The following is a 21736-nucleotide window of genomic DNA, read 5'->3' on the forward strand; positions in this document are numbered from 1 at the left end:
TTCTATTTGACTTTCTACTTTCTACTCCTTTCCTCGCAGGGAAATATTATAGGTTTTACTCCAGCACATTCATTTGGCGCCTGTAGTTGCTAATTGCATTTCACATGAGTTTACATTAAAAAATAATCTTTGTCATTTTAAGAAATACAAGTAATTGAAGATTAAAACAGTAGCTGTTCTAGTTTTACCCTATTGTCATGTCTGTGAGTTGTTGATAGAACGTTTTCCCTCCAAACTTTCCAGATGGTTTCATTTACTGTTCAAATCCAAGATAGATCAAATGATCCAATTTCACTTTCAAAGTCCAAAATATTAATATAAATGTGTATAGCTTGATCCTGTTTTTACCTCTTTCCTCTCTGATTAATCCTCTTACAACCTCTTATATTAATATTGTGACCCATTGGAGGGGCTCCACCCTTAGGTTGGAAACCAGTGGACTAAACTGAAGAATGAATTTGTTAAATTAAATTTTTTTTTCTTTTGATATTTTAAGTAAAATTACTTGTAATGGAGTACTTATACATCATACTTTTATTCAAGTAAAAGATCTGAGTATTTCTTCCATTCAGCTAATTCACAAGTTACGCATAAAAATGTGTTTTCCTCTGATATTTTTTTGTTGTTGTTTGATTTCAGTGTTAATCAGTGTCCCTTCAAACTGCAAAGCTGCTCTCTGTGGACTGATTCCCGTCCCTCATGCAACAACAACAAAAAAAAGAGCAACAGGACGGCGAGGATGAAACCGGTTGAAACTCCCTTGATGGCCAAAAGTCTTTTGAAGCTCCTTCTGACTGCCTTCAGGGAGCCGCTCAAGCAGGAATTGTTCAGGATGAAGACAGACACTGATACTCGGGGTTACATCCGTCTTAGCCAACCCTTTATAAATCACAGGGATGATTCATCATCTGTACATCTTTTTTTAAAAAAACAACAGTATTTGAACAGCAGTAGTTTGATGAAATCCATCAATCAAAAGAATAACCCGAAGACTTGGGATTGTTTGGCACAACAGTCTCTTTGTTGTTTGAAATAAGACAAATTATTCCTGATATCTAAAACTGACATGCCTATACACATGCAGGTAAACAGTGTATATGCACTGACAGGTATGGCTGAGGAGCTCTTTGTGTTTACTAAACGCAGCACTGACCTTGGCTCATGACAATGCATTTTTATGGCAGCTTACATGTGTTGTTTACTTTTTGAGGTCAAATACAAAGAACTGTGCACTCAGACCAGGAGGAATGTGTGTTTTTTCAAGGAAAGCAGTGTAAAATGGGATAGTAGACAGACACAGCCTTAACCTTCAGCAGTATATTCAAATTCACTGAATGTGATGTTATGTTTTATGCAGCACATCCTGATACATGACAGAATAGGTTGTTTGCCAGTGATTCCCAAAGTGACATGTATGACCACTGGAGTACCAGACCTTTGACATCACAGTAATAATAAACACGCGCCAAACATCAAAACCACTTTGTTTCTTTAAGGAAAACATCATGGTTTGGGTTAAAATCAGTATGTCAGTTATGTGACCTACTAAAGTAGTGAAACTTAAACAAAGTCAATGGTGACTTTTGGACCTTCGTTACCATGGTGACAATAATACTGTAAATGTGGTTAACATTGTCAAACAGTCGAAGTTTGATCAGGCTTAGGTGCCAAAACCTACTTGGTTAGGTTTAGGCAACAAAACCATTTGGTTGGGTTTGGGAACCAGTCATGGTCTGAGTTAAAATAAGAAGGTTAATTACTTCACGTAACATACTTCACATGATATACTTGATGAAAAAGATGTAACGAGACAAAGAAGATGTAACAAGACAAAACAAAAACAAGAAAAACAATTTAAAAAGACGCAACAAGACAAAAATGACATAACACAAGAAAAGTGATGTAAGAAGACAAAAAAAAAAAAGTAAAAAGCCCAAAAAACCCTATTGCAACCAGGTAAAACAGATTTTTACTTTTACACTTGGAGAACATTTCCAAACCTGCACTTTTACTTGATTAAAAAAGTTAAATCAGTACTTGTAATTTTACCAGTCTTTCTTTACACAAGTATCTGTACTTCTGCTGGAGCAAAGAATGTGTGTACTTTTACCACTTCTGCTTTCAAGAGACCTAAACCAAAGATTTCCACACTCTCTAAGTCTTTGTCATCACATCTACAGTTGCAAAATTCCTTTATTCCCCCAACCACAAAGTACAGTCATGTCACTTTATTTATTTTACCAGCTGTTCATATTAACTGTGATTGTGTGTCATGATCATGATTATTTAATGGCCTCTAATTTTTTCCCCAGAGACAGATGGGATTGTTTCAATTCAAATATTAACATATTTTTGGTTTACATTAGTGTGTAGATGAAACACAAACACATGTTGAAAATTATGCATTTTTCAAAGAGTATCAAATTCAAGCATGTACGTAAACGTAACTGTTAAAATTAAGTATTTTCCAGACTTTCAAGACTTTGTGCAAAACCTGCCACTGATGACATAGATTGTATAAAAAGGGCTTTTGACCTGATGTAAGCAAAAGATCAGGGGGTCATTACAAGATCATTAGATTTCATCTGCTGTGGACCAGCAGCAGATGTCATGGAAAACAGGGATTTAAGTAACACCACATGAACAACAATCATTTGTCAGGTTTCTCACCTTGATAGAACAGCGAACAGCAGTTCCAGGTCCTGATCCCAAGACCTCCAGAGCTCATGTTTGTTTTCGCTCCAGCTAACAGTGCCAGCTCTGGTCTAGGTGGTGCCCTGGGTGAGATCTGAATAATGCAGGACAGATTTGACGCTGACATTCTTACTAACTTTACCATGGCCCAGAGCTGTTTTCATGTTCATGTCTTGTCAAGTTCAGTCTCAAGTCAGATCTCAAGTCCTTAAGGACAAAAGAAATAAATTGGAGAAATAAACAAACATTTGAGTGACAGAGACAAAGAGTTATAAGTGGGGGGTTATGCACCTGATCGCACCCTATTAAGCATGAAAATATGTAATTAAGAGAAGTCATTCCTAACCCTCCATATCTCAAGTCAAGACATTTTTTATAGCCTAATATCACAAATCACAATTTGCTTGAGGGGGGCTTTACAATCTGTGTGCGTGTGTGTGTGTGTGTGTGTGTGTGTCCTTTAGACTCTTGATCCAGTAAACAAAAACTCCCCCAGCCCCTCTCCCCCTAAAAAACCCTAAAAAACAGAGCCACAGAGGAGGTATCACACTCCCAGGATGGACAGATGAGCAATATGCCATGTGAATAGAACAGAACAGTGAAATGCAGAATTTGATGACATTTCTGATGAAAATTATAAAATTATATGTTAATAATGTGGATCCAGTGGGACATTGAACAACTTTAGGGGTCGTTAGTGGGACCTGAGCCACATGACCTCCTCTCCACCATGTGGTCCTGGAGGAGGACAGGACACAAAATCATATTACAACTGCAAAATTTGGTGCAAAATTTATGACACGTTAAATAAATAAATAAAATATACATAAAAGAGTATATTCTCCATGATGTAGATTAACCTACAGCATAAGTTGTTTTGCAGCTTTACAGTCTGAATATCCAGGCCAATATTTTTTTTAAATATTCACATCGCTGGATTGCCAAATCAGCAAAGTGACATCTGTTGGATTCCCCAAAAAATTGGTACTGACATATTGACTCTTAAAGCTGGGTATATTTTTTGGCATAATGGGGCAAAAGTTTCATAATAACCTTTAAGTATATTAAAATTAAAGTGGTCTGAGGGAAAACGTTTCAGGCTTTAGAAAAACTAGGCCATGATGGGAGACTGTGGCCAATCATAAGTCGGTAAGATGGTTGATTGCTGAGTCTCATTCCCAAAACTTCAGACTCAACAATCAAACATTTTTCTCTAGAATAGTTTACCTATAATCTTGTTAATAAAATTAATACAATCTATGCAGCATAAGAGTATTGATTGCACTGGAATTAATGAGAATGACAGGGTACACACACACGTTGTGCAGAGAGTGGTAAGTGGGGTCAGTTGAGGATGAAGCAGCAAATCTTTGCTTCAGTTTTCTTTTGTTTTTTTCCCAAGCCTTTTCAGGAGACTGCTTTGAGAAATTTCTAAGTCTCATTTTCACCCTGTTTTCAGATTGTTGTGAGGGTCACATCTGAAAAGAAGAGGACCAAAGTACATTGAACATTTGTTAAAAAAAAAAATTACAAAAAAAACTTTTGTCTCATTTAAAATCAGTAATCAAATCAGGGAAGAGAGAGAACCTGGCCCAAATGAGTTGACTGTAATTCATAATCACAGGTTCCTGTGTTCCATCCAATCATCACATATTCATCTGCAGTATACAGTCTACCACCTCTGCGACGCCCCACATCTACTCAATATGCCCTCTCTTAAGGTTTGAACAGCTGTCCTCGCTTTTGATATCAAAATATATGCATATCACATACTATATAGCCTATACTGAGTGAAAAATTGAAATCCAAGATGCCAGTTTTTTATTGCTTTTGCTTTACCATAACTTAAAATGGAAAATTCTACGTATTAATTTTTAATGCATATCTCCCTCTAATTTTGTGCAACATATTGCATCACTGGGATCTTGGGACCAGGACTTGTTTTCACGTTTAGGCTCAATCGAGCGTAAAGCTCTCGATTTAAATTTTTGATAATGAACCACCTGAAAGGTCTATGAGGTTGAACGGGTTAATATGTTGGCATTCAGATCCTGGAGTTCATAAACACCTCTGTTACAGACCTGATTACATGTAAGGTCAGAGTAATGAACCTGAATCCTTGAGATCTGCAAATGCAAGGTTCTTAACGATATGGGCACTATTTTATTTTAGTGTTTCAGTATTTTCACATATGACCTTTACATATTATTATTCCTTCACCATGAAATTTCTGGGAACGATCCATTTTGTGCCACTTAGACAACATTATAAGGCATTAAACATTCATTTCCTGCACTTGATCTTTAGATAAGGATATTGACAAATAAGACATTACTGTGAGCATGACTTCCACAGAATTAGCCATGAGGTTCCTGCTTAACATCAAGGCCAACATGCCCTTCACCAATAAACATTTTAGAAGAGAGATAGCGGCCAATGAGGTGATCCATCTTGAGGGCATGCTGTAAGCGCTGTGCCACAGGCGACCAGCACTTATCTTTTCTGAAGAGTTACCCAGGAGGAGCTGGCACATGGCTGCAAATTTTAGACAGAAAAATAAACCAAGCTCACTTTCTTCTCTGGTTTGCTGTAACTTCAGGGAAAGACTTTAACAAAGAGATCAGCAACCATAACTAGGCTCAGCAGATTGGATTTCTCCACATGTTGAAACCGTGTGTGTGAGAGCGACTCTGCATTTAAAAAATTTGCACAGTGGTGTCAGTGGGTCTTTTTTTCAGGTTGTCCAAAACCAGGAACACATCAACAAACGTGTTAAGAATGGATTCAATTCTCTGCCCTGATGTAAGGTGCAAACATTAGCATGCCTGGCAAGCTAGCTACAGTAAGAACTGAACATTACTTCCAAGATCAAGAAGCACTTCATTGGCTAACAAGTTTGCTTTAGTTTGTGCTGCAAAGAAAGTCCTGTTCCTGACTGGAACGTAGTGTTTTGTCAGCTATGTTTACATGGACAATATTTCTTAAGCTGATCCAACTTTTCTGACAGAAAACCAACCTGCACGGGTGAAGTTTGCATTTGTTCGGGGGACTCACCCTGAGCCCCTCAGTCTTTTAGCTTGATATCATGTATATAACTATCAAGTGCATATTTTAGATGCTTTTTTTTACTAGATTATCAGTGAATCAGCTGGAACATTATGCCACCTGGAGACAGCGATTTGAACCAAATCATGGAGCTAACTTATGAAACAAAGTGACAGTTTGTCTATTTCTGTCTAAAACTGACAATGAATTGTTTACAAAAAAACCCCCCCAAAAAACAAGTTTTTGGATTTTCAACTTGTAAATCTACCACTGTTCTCACTGTAAACTGCATATGTGTCATACAAGAACAGAAAGCTTGACTGGCTAAGTGCTGTCGACTATTTTCAATGGAAAATAGCTGAGCTTATATATACATACATTTTGAGAAAAAAAATCAGGCTTATATAAACAAGATAAATAGGCAAAAGTAAGAACATTTTTCATTTTATCAGTGTCATAATATTGGTATTAGTGCTTTTTGCAGCTTCACTGGATGGCGGCCGTTGTTGTTTAGTTAAAAGGTTTGAAGCTGAATGTGATGCAAAAAGGGTGGATTGCTCATTCTAGGTGAGGCGAGAGCAGCTGTGACAAGTGGAGCAGTTCAAGTGAGGCATTGTAGAGTGATGGTACAAAGGATTGTGAGATTGATCATCAGTTAGAGGCTGGCAGGGCAGGTGTGTATCAGCATGTTATGCTGAGGTGAGAGTTTAGCTATAAAGTAAAACTCTCAACTTATTAGTCAGCCCTCATTCAAATCCCCACCTGTGGTCACACACTTTGAGTAGTGCAGAGAGAACGAGATTGCAAACACAAAGGACTGTAATGGGGTTTTCGTCGCCGGGTGGCTGGTTTCCATCTATGTTAAACAGAGCTCAGTGATTCTGGAAAACGTCGGCATTGAACCTGCTCCTTTGCATTGTGAAGAGCCAGCAGCTCAGGTTGGTTCAGGCATCTCATGAAAATGCCAGGCTCGGTTTGGAGGTGTCCTCGGGCATGACCGGCTGAGAAGAACAGACCAGGACACACTTGAGGGATTCCATCTCCCATCTGGGCTGTGAAAGATGAGGGATCCCCCCAGAGGGGCAAAGACCATTTTTGCTACTCAGCTCAACATTTTTCCATCACCCAAAATGGGATCATTTTCATGGATTATCTTTTATCTTAATTAAGTCTTCCTGATCATGTTCTAGCGACTTTTATATTTCTAAAACTTCCCATTTAAAATCTTTCTTTAACCTTACTGTCTCGTACTGTAACTTGGTTTCGCCTTTGCCTGTCTCTGAAGTGCTTGTACTCTGAAATTGATTTCTTTCTGTCTGGAGATCAGAGCATGCCCTGTCCACGCCTCTGCAATCCCCTCTCCTTTTCTATATTGACAAACCAAGGGCAAAAGCAAAAAAGGGGCTCATCTTTCTGTCCTTTTATGTGCTATCAATTGAAAAGCAAACTGAAAAGAAAGCTGTGAAATGACTTTCCCGATTTATTGCACTAGAATGAGTAATAAGATTTAAGACGACAATACAAGCAGTGTCATTCTGACTCACAGTTGGACACAGATTCATGGGTTGTGAAATCCAAGACTCAGATAGCACATCTTTTTTTCTTCTTCTCTTTACCCACTTAGACAGAAGGTATTTTTCAGCAAGTATCCTTCTCATGAGATACAGTAATTATTTCTCACTCAATTCTCAGCACCCCGCCCGGCCTTTCTGGCTGTTTTGATTTTAGAACTGGGTCACCTCTAAAGTGATGAAAGTAATTAAAAGTACCCAAACAAAAACTGGCAACTGAATCTTATTCCAGATTCATTTAAATTAATGTTTAGCATGTCTTATAAATGTAATGTGACCATTCATAAATGTATCATGCGCAGATTCATTTGAACTGAAACGTTCTCTGCAGTCTTAATGCGAGAAAAAAAGAAAAACTTCTGAGGCAACACAGATTGATTAGCGCAATATTTTATAATGCTTTTTAGCATTCAGAAGCAGTGTGAAAACAATTCATTTTTTTAACACACAGTTGTATATAGTTATGCAGAGGTTGGGGACTCGAGTCACATGTCTTGACTTGAGTCAGACTTAAGTCACAAATTTTAGGACTTCAGACTTGCTGTACTAACAGTGATAAAAGACTTGACTTGAATTTGACTTAGTATTCATGAGACTTGAGACACACGACTTAAAAGAAGGCCAGTGCACAAAGCAGCTATCATGGATGAGGCTAGTCCAACATTAGCAAGAACACTAATGTGCAACTCTTGGAATCCCCTCACTCTGTTCATTTTGGAGGCTTGTTATTGATTGCCACAAAATGCCAAATATCAGTAAGATTTAGGCATACTTATGTATGAAAATAACTATGTCCATTTCAAAGAATATAACCGTCACTGTCTGCATACTTCCATGCATCTTTTACGTTATTATTTAGCGATACGTCTCAAAGTTATCCCAAAGTTAAAGATAGTAAAAAGAAAAAGAAACAAAAAAAAAAGTAGAGTCAAATGTTTCTGACAAAAATAGACATGGGGACGCTGGAGGAGGAGGATGTAATGATGTTCCTGTGGAGAAAGAGGCAAAAACGGAGGCAGCACTGCAGACAGCGATGGTCTGTGCGGCCATTAAATATGCCACAGCATGTGGATGGAGGATTCCTTTCACTGACTAACTGACAGTGCATGTCAATTCTAATGCTTTCGGATATTTAAAACTTCTTTGTCGTGTTCTGTGGTCATATCTTGCATGAACTATTCTATACTTCCGGTGGTACTGCTTCATTTCATCCGTATCTGTAACCTGTCAGAAAATGTGCACAAACACGGACAAAATGAACGCAGAGAATGGACATAAGGCTACGTTCATATCCATATACATACATATCTAACATTTAGCACGAATGAGCCTTGACTTGAGACTTGCTTGAGACTTGAAGGTTAAGACATGAGACTTGCTTGTGACTTGCACATGAGTGAATCACTCCCACCTCTGCAATTATAACTATAAATTATACTTTTGTTCAACTAAATTGTCATTTATTCTGTTTATGCACCAGCATCCACTTACGGGTGTCCACAGGAGGAGTTACTGACAAAGACATTACTAAACACTTATATTTGCTTACAGCTACATTATAGTGTGTTAGAATCATAATTGAATCATTAAATGTTTATATTCTCCTCATGAATGCTAAATAGTGTCCACCTATTTAGTATTCATAAAGAGTAAATAAACATTTAAAGTGCTGCAGAAGTTTTTTCCTTTTAACGAGCCTCTGTCTGTGAAAAGAAAAGGTTTCATCAATCCTGAAGTATGTGAGCCGTCACTTCAAATAATCTTACAGTGTTATTGTGAGATATAAAGGCATCACTCTCACCGGGAGTCGTAGATCTAAAAATATTGCAGCGTGCGGTTCTCAGGTTGTGAATAAAATTACTCAGCAGAAATTGGTGTTTTATTATTGGCATGAAGAAAATAATCAAAAACTGTCACACAAATTTAGGAGTAACCAAATTACACCAATGCAAATAAAACAATTGGGTTTTTGATGTTAAGACAAAGGCTTGTCTTTTTGAATTTCTGTCATCAGCAGCTTGGAAAACAGTAGAGGAAGAATATTCCATTTCCATTAAAATGCTGTTATAATTATTCTGCATAATTATACTTCATAAACATCTTTCCAAGCAAGCAGAACAAACAACAGATTCCATCAAAAATTCAGCTTTACCTGGTTTATTTTGAGTGTTTTTGTTTGAGCGCAGGCAGCCTGCCAATTCCTTATGAATCTCACAACCCACAAGCCCCGGTGTATGTGTGTGTGTGCGCGTGTCATTGACAAAGAGATGTGTGTGAAGGCGGTGTGTTGCACATGTGTCTAGCGTGTGTCTGTTCGGTGAAAGGAAGAGGCAGACAGGTGAAAAGAGAGATGGAGAAAGAGCGAGACATGTCGCAGCACCCTCAGGACGTCTCTTCTTTCTGAGCAGCTGTTGTCTGAGAGCTGGAGGCAGCACTGCGGCGCCCTGTCAACTCCTTCTCCCACAGAAGCCCCCGTGCATGCAAAACAGGCTCAGGCTGCCCTCTCTCCTTGGCCACGCTTTTCCGCCCCTTTTTTCTCTCCGTATATAACAAACACCTCCTTATTTTCTCCCCCTCTCTCTCTCTCTCTGAAGCAGAGTCTTTATTCAAATCAATTTCAAGCCATCAAACGTAGTGCGCTCTGTAATAGTTACAACACACACAAACAGACAACACGGCAAGTGAGACAATTTTATGGGAAAGAACGTTTCAAGGGCAGAGTCTGATAAAGAAAAGAAAATGTAGGCTATTGTTGATTTGTTTCTTTTTCAGAGCAGATTGATTGTGTTCGACCAGATGCATAAATTTCCCTGCACAGGAAAATAAATGAACGTGTTCTGTGTGCTCTGATGTCGGAGGTCAGTGACTTACACATATTTAATCCATTTAAAACTGTTTTGAAACATCATTATTTTTCATTGACAGTAGACGGACAGGTTGCTCTCAGCATAGTGTGAACAAAACAGACCAAAACTACAATCTACACTATATATGTGATTGTCAAGTTATTTAACAGAGCAGAGACTATAAAGATTAGAATATTTGACCTTGTGCATTAAACTAAATTCAAAGATCTAGTCTAGCTTAGTGTTTTGTGTTTGAGCCGATTAAAACTGTCATGTCAAGTCCCAAGTGAAGATAAGTAAGTTCCATACCAGGGCTCACCCAAATCCCAAGTCCTAAACTTTGAGTTTCGAGTCCTAAACAAGTCATGATGCACTCTTCACCAAATGTGATGCCATTTTAACAACAAAGCTTCAGTTTTTATGTTCAGTTTTTACTGTGCAACTTCAACTGCCAAACAAAGTTGGCAGTCGATGTCTCCGTCTGTTACTTTTGACCTGTATGTTTGACATATTGCAATTTGGGTTTTTTTTTGTTGATCGACTCATAGTTTTTGTAAGCAGTGTTGAGTAATGCGTCACTGTCATTCCACTTCTTTTGGCAATAACTCGACATGTAACTAATTACTTTTTCCAAATTGAGTACGCAGTCATAACTGCTGACATTTAAATGGGCTTGTTACTCATCATTTTGTCTTACCTGGAAACACTGGATAAGAGAGCAGACTTAGCAGACAAAAGCAGCCTGTTCCCCAATCTGTGATGAAACACCACCCAACCTTTTGGTGGCATGAGACAGTTCAGGTGATGGTTGCTTTTCATAGTTACAGTCTAATATAAACTGTCCATCATATAACTATTAACTAACTGCTGTAGCAACACTTACTTCTCATGCATATCCAGCACCACCTGTGGTCTCTTCTACATCCTACTGTCTCAACCATGGGCAGTAAAAGTGTAGCTTATGTAGGAATAGTAGACATTGCTGCCCTCTGGTGGTCAGGAGTATTAATCACTTTTATTTGTGATAATGGGTATAATGATAGATAAATATTTAACAGTTGTCACTAAAACAATATAGCTATGTGTTTATTAAGAAGAGCAGACAACACTGTTTTTAAGCAAACAAAATGTTATCTGACTCAGGATATGAGGGAAAAAGTATAAATCTATGACATGCTTTTAAAAGGATATACTTTTTAATCTTTGGGTTTGGGGGAAAAGTATCAAGTATTTTGAAGTCAGAAGGGTCAAGTCCAAGTCAAGTCATGAATCGTTGGTTTTAATGTCCAACTTTTGATTAAGCTGAGTCTAAAGTCATGAAATTTGTGACTTGGTTCTATTGTGCAAGGCAAGGCTCGATTACTAAACTAGGAAAGTGGGCGACTTCCCTGGGGCCCCAAAAGCCCTATAAATTAAACTGGTTGCAGGTAATTTGATAAATTTCAAATCTGGCGAGTCCTATATTATTCTATACTTGATTCCTTGTCTTGTAGAGGGACCCTGTGTCAAAATGTAGACCAAGGCCAAGACCAAGAGACTGCCACAGGGCCTCCCAACTAGTCAATCTGGCCACAGTTCAAGGACTAATGTTTGACACTGTTAGCATTTTATGGCACTTACCACACTATATTGGTGGAGAGAGCATAAAAAGCTCTGATTAGCAGATGATTATATCTTGAGGGAGGACTGAAATTAACCAACTTATATCGTGACAGGAGTGAAGTGATATTACTGCACCCTCATTTACTTAATAAGTGATTAGCATCGGAATTGGGTAGATTTCCTTGTTGTCTCATAAGGAGACAGGAAGGTGACAAGACCTGTTGAGCTTTTAATTTTAGAAAGCAACATTTTCCAGTAAACCTTGTACATGAATACAGTGTGACAAAGGAATATTGCACACACGTACCCCGGACTTTAAAAGAAATGTGGCTCTAATCATTTTTGGCCCACTTATGAAACCATGCTGGAGGAAAGTCTCTAGAAGAATACAAAAAGAGGTGGTCTCTATTTTGCACCACTGTCAGTCAACATGTAAAAGAGATTAGTAGGATAAAGGAATAGGATAAGACGATTTTCTTTTAAACAATTCAGTTGCATTGCTACTGTCCTTTCATTGCCTGTTGATTCACCATTAACACTGACAGCTATTGCTCATGACTGGAGGACAACAGCTACAGAAGGTGGGGCTCAGCAGCTTTGGAAACAGCTGTGAAACAGGACAGGTTGGCATCAACTTATTACAGTTTAATAAAGACCTGCATAATGCCTTACAAATGATGTGACCGACAATTCACAGTACAATACATTCAACTCAATTAATATAAAGCAAATGACACAATATGGAACCATAAATGCTACCAATGACTGAGATTAAACCTGTATAAAATAAGCTTTAATGCAATTTAAAGTGTGTGTACTTTAATGCAGACACACACTCACACCATATATATATATTTTACCCCTGCTCTGGTGAAAACGGAAACTGACATCAGAGATAACTGACATTTCTCTACAGTCAGAAACTGGTGTTACATGACATACTTGACAAAATGCTGCCACCATGTGGTGGGTGTTAATACTACATTGTTTTAATCAATAATATATTTAGCATGTACCTTCTAACTGGTTTCACTTTTGTTATTTCAATTCTTTCAAAGCTCAAAAGTCAGAGCCAGCACTACAGGCATCAATTTTTGATAATTTATGGAAACCTTTCAGGTGTCATAGTGTTTTGGATACATTTACACAATGTAGTTCTGCATAAGCTGCAATACAAAATCAAGCAAGATCAGAACTACAATAAACTTTGGATTCACAGTGGGATATTTATTGGTAAAATCACACATTTTACAGACAACTTCAACAAAAACTGACTGGACTCTTCGAGATTACAAAGATGACCTAAGGTGATTTTAATTTTGTTTTTGTTTGGGTTTTTTTCTTTTGACAATAGAAAGACATTGGAGCTCATTTAAGTTCTAGACCCCCTACATGTTGCCTGTAAGTATTCATGAGACATGTTTTAGGTGTTGATACTCTGAATTTAACAGTGACTCACTCAGGGGAGGGACCTGCTTTCTGTAACTGCCGATTCCTTTGTGGTTTGAAGCGTTCAAACACGACAAACTTGTTTAATGTCAGGCCACACCCCGATAATCACAACGGGCCTGAAGCACAACACTCCTCATGGTTTAAACCAACGCAACGATTTTCCGCCTGAGGCTTTACTTCTTTAATAATTACAGTCACATCTATTTCTGTATTGCAACTGTTGTTTTCAAAAAGTGAATCATTTGTGTCTGATAGCACGTTGTCAAGTCACCATTCCCGCTCATGAATCAGAGGTCAGAAGTTAAAACTTCCTCGTCTTGTTAAAATGTGATGAAAATAGCATTCACTGCTGAATTCTAACAACCAAATGACAAACATTTCAACATCCAGTTCAACATTCAACAAGTCATGTTATCTCAGTATGACAGAGCAGGCTTCAATACAGTCTCACCTAAAGTTGATTTAGTAGAGCTGTTCAAGAGTTTTCACTTGTATGAATATCAAGAATAAACTTTTTAACCTCAGCGTTCAGTGGGTGAGAGAGTCCTCTGAAGTACTCAGCAAACATCGATCAAAATGCCTTGATTTTATGTTCATATAAATATTAGGATGGTGTGAACATTATTTCACAAGTATTTTTCAGTAATTCAGCTTGACATAGTTCATAATTTTGGAAGCCTTGAAATGTCTTAAATGTCCAGAATCTAAAATGAGGTATTGTGAACATTCAGTCCATATTTTGAACACAGTTTTGCTGGAAATTATGAGTTAAAAAAGGTGAATCCACCTATGGAACTGACAGTGTTAATAATCTATGATGAGGCAAATATATGTGAGTATCTAAAAATAAGTAAAATACTTTAAATTATTGTTTAGTATGAAACACTCTGTTTACAACTGCTATATTTTATTTGAGTATTTTCATTTTATATAATTACACTTCTATCCTATGCACCAGTAATATTAATTAAAAAATATCTAGCTATGACCAAGACACTGGTGACCTCTGTTTGGATCGGGTCATTGTAAACATTGTGAAGGACTACAACCTGAGAGTGTACATGGACAATAAACTGGACTGGACTAGGAACACCGACTGAAGTCCTTCGACATCTGTCGGATTATGCTGTGGATGTTCTAGGAGTCTGTAGTGGCCGGTGCTCCTTTATGCTGTTGTGTGATGGAGCAGCAGGTTGAGGGTAGCAGACAGCAGCAGATTCAAACTGATCCGTAAGGCCAGTGACTCAGCTGTGGTGGAGCTGGCCTCACTGACGGCGATGTCAGAGAGGATGCTGCTGTCAAAGTTACGTCTCCCACCCAATCCATAATGTGCTGCTTTGGTACAAGAGTACATTCGGTGCAAGAATCATTCCACCAACATGCACCACAGGGCGCCGCATAAGGTCATTATTGCCTGTGGCCATTAAACTTTTCAACTCCTCCCTCAGCGTCAGACACCGTGAATCAATAGACTGACCCTTGACTTATTTCACACTGCTGGCAGCTATAACCCCATCTTTTATTTATAATTTCTATCTTCAACTGCGCAACACTCACCTAATATTACAATAATTTTGTGCAATAATAATTCAGTGGTGATTAGTGCATAGCTCCTGTTGCATGTGTGTGTATTTCAGGCTTGTATGTGTGAAAACTTGTAATTTCCACAAGTTTTTCTTCTTTTTGTTCTTATACACTGACATCAGTACTGCATTTATTCTGCACATTTCAACACATACTCATTTGATCTGTTACACATGTATTTTCCTTTCTCTTTCTCTCTATTATTTATAATGTTAGCTATATATTTAAGTATAGTGTAACTGTAACATAACCCAATTTCACCCTGTGGATGAATTAGTATTTCTAATTGTGATAATAGTAAAAAACTCTCTAAAAGACTTTCTGCAAAATACTTTTAACTACAATTAGATAATAATACTTAGTTTTACTTGAGTAAGGTTTTTAATGAGGCATCTTAACTTCTAGTAGAGTTTTTTTTCACAGTGTGGTATTTCTACTTTTACTTAAGTAAAGAATCTGAATACTTCTTCCACTGCTGGGTATGTGAGAAATAGTCGTGTACTTGGGACTGCACGTATGAACAAACAGGTCACAGTCAACGGTCTCAGCCTCTGAATATATAAATTTAAAATAAAGTCTGCATCAATAATTCAAGCTGCAGCCTGTTGTGTCCCAAAACTGTGTCGTCATCAGGACGGTAGTTGCGGAAGTGGCTGCGCTGTTTGCAGGATGAGATGAGACAGACCTGCCTGACGACAACTCAGAGTCTGGTCATACAAACAGTCCGGTGGAGGAGATGGATGATCCCGAAACGTGATCATCTCAGATCCGCTTCACATCCAACAGTTTTTCGTTTCGTTTCAGACCTGGCTCGGGTCCTGGCTCGGGTCCTGGTGTAGGCAGCAGCTGTTTTTTTTTTTTTTTTTTTGTTTTTTTGAGGTATGGGTGCTCTTCAGTCCTCACCTGGTGAACCAGAATACGTTGATCTGGCGGAAAAGACTGGCTGTGAGTAACCATCTTTATTGTCTGTGTGTTGGCGTTAAATGTTTCTGTTTTTAAGACGTCATCGTACGTGCAGGAGGTGTGAAAACATGAGCTCACCGCAGCGGAAATCTAATTTTAATTCAGTCTTATCTTAAAGGGTCAATCCGGCCATTTAAACTTAATGTCTAACCTGTTAAGCACAATTAGATGCCTTTAAAATATAAGCGCACATGTCCACCGTCTCTGTGTTTGAGGCAAACCAGGCTGCTTTCTGCAGCAGAAATGAATAATTTACACTGCAAGTTAATGGAAGTGTAACTTTACCCAGTTTTCAGAGTGAGGTGCACTTAATAATAGATCAGTTATTGAAAGCTTTGTCAAAACTGTTAAAGAAGATGTTTTTTTTTTCTATATGCCACAATACTTAAATTCACCTGTAGCCTCTTATGAAAGAGGTGCAGAGTGACAGACACCAACAAGTGTTTTACATAAAATATGAATATACAAATCTGCTGCCTTCAAAGTCTTTAGGAAAACCTGTGAGGGAATGAAGAGCTGTTACTGTCAGACTTTCCACAAAAAACTCACTTAAATGTTAAAATGGTTCATGTCTAACTGGTTTGAGTTTTCTGTGTTTTGTCTTGCTGTTTTTTTTGGCATTGAACCTATTCAACTCAACTATATTCATTAATAGGGGAGGCTGGGGATGGTAGTAACACTTTTTCTTTGAGCATTAGTAACTCAGTGGTAGGGTTGGATAATGAACCCAGTATTTTCAAGGCAAATTCCGACCGAAACACATATCTAAACACAAAATATATCCAATAGCTTAAGAATGAACCATGTTTGGCCTGAGAGCAAAGTCACCTGCAGTGTTAGCACTGCATTAGCATTAGCAGCTAGCACCTAAAAAGTGTAGTTTAACCCTCCATGGATGATGAAACTTTAAATGAGGCATTGACATCTTCAGTTGATTAATTAGTTGGATAAATTGTTGTTGGACATCATTGGGCTTTTTTTTCCACTGTCTTGGTTGATGTTAGCATAGCATTTTTACTGGTGTTAGCTAACACTCCAGAAGTTAGTACATTTTTTTTAAACTATCTCAACAATATTGCCTATCTAAATAAAGATTAAATAAAATAAAACAACATTTTTCTTATTACAGAGAGAAAAATACCATTAAAAAAAGCTGATTGGTCAGACTGACAGTGTTGCAGCTAACCCATTGTTACAACAGTCCCAGGTCTCCCCTAATTACACTAATGGTTTAACTATTTTACAGGCGCTTGCTGTAAGTCCAACTACTACATATTTGCATGCAATCCACATAGTTAAATTACTTTTTGTTTATTTTTTGTGCTAAGTGCTGAAACTACCAACATTTTTAGGCCACTGCTTCTCTACTGACTGATGGACATGTTTACAAAACCATAGCTAACATTCCTCACACTTTCCCACAAATAGCAGGGTATTTTATTTATTTATTTGTTTTGCAATAACCTATACTTTTTCTAAGTAGCTTTAGTTTAACCAGACTAGATGTCTTCCTCCAGTAGCTTATAGTTCAACTTCTTTCAGTGTGAAGTAGTTGGTGGTTTTCAAAACTATGCTATTTATGCATGCACAATAATTAATTTTAGTCCTGAGGTTGCCTCTTTTCTGTTCTCAGTTTCATTTGAACAGATCGCAGTCCTGCATAAAAGATTCAAGCAGTTGAGCCACAATGAAAAGACTTTGAGGTAGGATCAATTTTTATTGTTTTTAAGAACTGAGTGGTGTCATGTGACTTTTACTGGTTTGTTATTGTGAGATTTATTTGTTCAAGCAATTTCTTTAGAGATTGGCCTCACCACATTTCTTTGGAACTGGAAACCTGTTTAACAGGCTTTATATTGTCAACTTGCAGTTGCGTATTTTGAAACACCATGTGCCACTCCTTAAAATCCATTTCATATCCTCAGGAGAGATCACTTCAATGAAATCCCAGATCTAGCCTGCAATCCCATCCGTGCACAGATCATAGAGGCCTTCTTTGACAGAAGGTACAGTGATGACAGTTTGAAAGTTGCCTGAACTTAACTTGTTGGGCAGCCAATGAACAAAGTTTAACTGTTATTCTTATACTTATACTTAAATGTCAGATTTTGCTTCATATTATTGTCAGAACTGAACTACTTTTTCTATATTTCTATAGAAACTACCGGCAGAATGGTGAGGGTACAGTCGAGGAGATTGGCTTCGAGGAGTTCCTGGTGGTCATGTCCCATTTCAGGCCCCCGTCTATGCACATGACAGACGAGCAGCGTGAGAACGTCAGGAGGGAGAAACTGAGATGTGTGTCTGAAAACAAACCACGTGCTCACATGTTCACATGCTCCACATTATCTGTGGCTTACAAACAGCTGTTATACTGTGTGTTTTTTTTTCTCTCTGCAGTTTTATTCAACATGCATGACACAGACAATGATGGGACAATAACTCTCCAGGAATACAGACACGTAAGCTTCAGGTCAACTCTGTGGTCAGAAAAATACAGCTTTAAATATTTTTAGTGAACTTCAGCCTTCATATGACCAGTGAGGACTACAATAGTCTTGACTCACAGTTCAGGGAAATCATTGTGTCACCATGAATTTATCATGTGGGTTTTCATGTTTTCATCAGCATCATTTGATCATTTGCAGCTGAGTTTTGATGGTGACTGAAGATGCACATTCTCTGACAGGAGATTTCCATTCCATCCAATCCATTTACAGAAACAGTAATTTTATCATCATCATTACCATCTTCAGTCAAACAGGAACAAAATAAAACTCACCAAAACATATTTGCTCTTCTTTCCAGTGCACTAACAATCACCAACTCTGGTTTGGTCAAAATAAACCCTTTATTCACTGAGGAAGAAGTGAAAATATTCTACACGCTGTTTCTCCCCGCTGCCTGTCTGATGTCTGACCTCCCTCTTGCTCTTCTCCTGATATTTTCAAACCTCCCTCTGGGAATAAAGGGTTTATTTCAACCAAACAATCAGAGGTGGTGATTGTTGGAACAGTAAAAAAGATGAGCAAAGACATTTTTGTTTAGAATCATCCTTTTTCTGTAGAGTTTGAAGATGAAAATGACGATGATGAAATGACTTTAACAGAAATGTCTCTGTAGTGATCCTTCACATAATGTTTGACATTTACAGCAACAATCAGAGTCTGTCAGCGGCTAAAACAGGCGCTTTCAATGGACGTACTTTTTGCATAGTTGGATCACATTGCAGCCCTGCAGCGCTCTCGTTCAATACTGGATCAATTTCAAAAAGGGTTGTTCCCATTACTCACTTAGACACAAAAACATGGGAAACCATGTTGAAAAGAAATTAAGCCATGTTTTAATTAGCAGTTAATCAGAGAGGGGAGGAGATATTTCATTTCCTCTCCTGAGATCGGGGATTTGAGGTTTGCAGTCATTGTTGTAATATTGTACATATTATTTCAACTGTTGTGTTCACATGTGTCCAGGTGGTGGAGGAGCTGTTATCTCGCAGCGGGGCACTGGGGAAGGAAACAGCCAAAAGCATTGCTGATGCAGCCATGTTGGAGGTGGCCAGTATTTCAATGGGTCACATGGTAAGAAAACTGTAGTATCTCAAGGTAACATTGGATTCAGTATTTGTCTGCACATAAGTAATGTCACTTTTTCACATGCAGGAACCCGATGAATTCTATGAGGGAATCACATTTGACCATTTCCTCAAGGTTGGTAAATAGAATACACGCTAAAATCTGTTTGCTAAAACTGCTTTCTTAGTTAATTGCCATTCTTTGAAAGTGCATTTAAATATCTTAATATAGTTTATATGGACCAAATTGCATGAAATTGTAGGATTGTTTGTTTGTTTTTGCAAACTCTCACATACAACATCAACCTTAAAGGGATAGTTAGGATTTTTTTTTAGGTTGGGTTGTATGAGGCAGCCAGTTTGAAGAAACAGCAGAGTAAAAAAAACCCCTAAAAAATGACTATCAGTTTAACTGTACATTATATTTAGAATATTTTCACTGCTTTCCCTTGCTGTCAGACAGCCTGTTCTGACAAGAAACTGTCATTGTACAAGTCAAATATCGCTCTCTTTTGCTCAACCAGACTCCATTAGCAAAATCTGCCATTTTACTTTGCAGAACATGGGAGTTGCAGGTCTACTGCCTCGATCTGTTGCTTTATTTGTGTTATTGTGTGAGTTTGGTAGATCTGAACTGTTAACAACACCAAAGTCACACGATAATATAAACAAGATCACCCCCAGAGGCAACAGTAGACCAGCAACTCTATGAGGTAAAAATACTGATTTTGCCAGTGGAGTCTGGTTGGTTTGGAGAGACTGATATTTGGCTCATATAACAGCAGTTTTCTGCTGGAAAAGGCTGTCTGATGGCAAAATAAGACAGTGAAAATATTTTAAATATAGCTGACACTAAAATAGATGTCTTTTTTCTGCTGAACCTGTCCATAGCAATACATTACTTAGCTTTCTATACTGGTCCTGCTGCTGTTTCTGCAAACCGTAGGCATGTTGACTGCCATCCACTGTAGGTAATACACTGACTATGAATTAGTACATCATACTATCCCTTTAACAATTTCAAGGATAGTAACAATATGATCAATATAGATTTAAAATAATGTAAAACTCTCTTTTTTAGTTGCTGCATGGCTTTGAAATTGAAGCAAGAATGAACATTCGCTTTTTGAATATGGACACAACAACCTTATGTAAGTGATGTTGCTACTCTGAACTGTGCAGTGATTCTGGGAAATCTGAGGATCTGAGGATGCAAAATCACGGTTTCACAATGACAGTAACTATCTGCTGTTCCCTACACCAGTTTGTCGCTTGCATTGAATGTATGCCTTACTAATGTTTGAAAGACTATGCAAATCTGTATACTGCGGCTCTGTTAGGAGTAGTTTATTTGATGGTAAGCAATAATATGAGATAATCAGTCAAATAACAATCAGCCTGTTAGTACTGTAGCTCACCAAAGCAATAATCAAATATCCATGTCTGAAATAGCAGACAGCATGACTCTATGCATGCCAATATGGATGCTTGAAAAACCTTCAAAACTGTTAATGCCATAAATCAATAACACCTAATAATCAGGGATATAAAGGTTTGTCTTTATCTAGATGTATCTAATAACAGTAATGCAATAGTTTGAAATGCCTTTTATTGCCACTTGGTGCATGCTCTGCACATGACGTTTGCACAATAAAAGACCCCATGAAACAGACCTGACTTCAGTTCATGATGTGTGTTTCTGATAAAAGGGAAACGGAAGTGCTGTCATGCAAGATTAAATGCTTAAAGGCAGTATATGATAAGTGCTTGTTTAAGAACAGGGACGATCTAAGTCATCATTAAAATTATTTTGTTTAAATCCATTTTTTATCTCCATTAGACTTCGCCTTAGAAGGTCATTGTAACTTTTTTAGAACATGCATAATTATTACTGAACAGATCACACCAGACTTTGAATGAGTGAATGACTCATGAAAATAACCTTTATTAATTGTGTGCTCTGCATTATATCATTTCATTCCTATATGTTAGAAGTATTTATTTATGTATTAAAACGCCTCTTTAACAATGCAAAGATGTCACAACACAAAGGGTTGTTGAACACGTTGAGAAGATGGATGTACACATCCAAGCAAAATATTCAGGTGCAAGATGAAAAAATGTTTGCTACTGCTAGGCCCCAAATAAATATTTTACTTTTCTTTTAACAGTATCTTTATTTTGATCTACAATATCTTCCTCTTGCATGAGGTACTGAATGTATACTAACACTTTTTTAAAGATTTCCTGTGAATTCCAAGTGAAATATTGTCAATGTCTAAAGACAGGCCTACTCATCAGCACCTCTGATGCACTTTGACTTCATACTTGAGTCAGTGTTTTCAGTCGTGGGTGCATACTGCCCTCTACAGGTGAAATCTTGTAAAGCATGTTAAATGATAATG

General features: G+C 37.8%; 1 protein-coding gene across 1 annotated transcript; it reads left to right on the forward strand.

The window, feature by feature from the left end:
• Positions 1 to 15648: 15648 nt before the first annotated feature.
• Positions 15649 to 21008, forward strand: tescb (tescalcin b). The gene is made up of 8 exons (XM_084745828.1): positions 15649 to 15739; positions 17391 to 17460; positions 17683 to 17763; positions 17916 to 18055; positions 18158 to 18219; positions 19231 to 19338; positions 19420 to 19467; positions 20413 to 21008. The coding sequence occupies exons 1-8, from the start codon at positions 15676 to 15678 to the stop codon at positions 20488 to 20490; spliced, it is 651 nt and encodes a 216-aa protein (XP_084601954.1). The 5' UTR covers positions 15649 to 15675; the 3' UTR covers positions 20491 to 21008.
• Positions 21009 to 21736: the final 728 nt, after the last annotated feature.

This window comes from Lutjanus erythropterus, chromosome 20, assembly GCF_056507025.1.
Source record: "Lutjanus erythropterus isolate fLutEry1 chromosome 20, fLutEry1.hap2, whole genome shotgun sequence".
NCBI lineage: Eukaryota > Metazoa > Chordata > Actinopteri > Lutjaniformes > Lutjanidae > Lutjanus > Lutjanus erythropterus.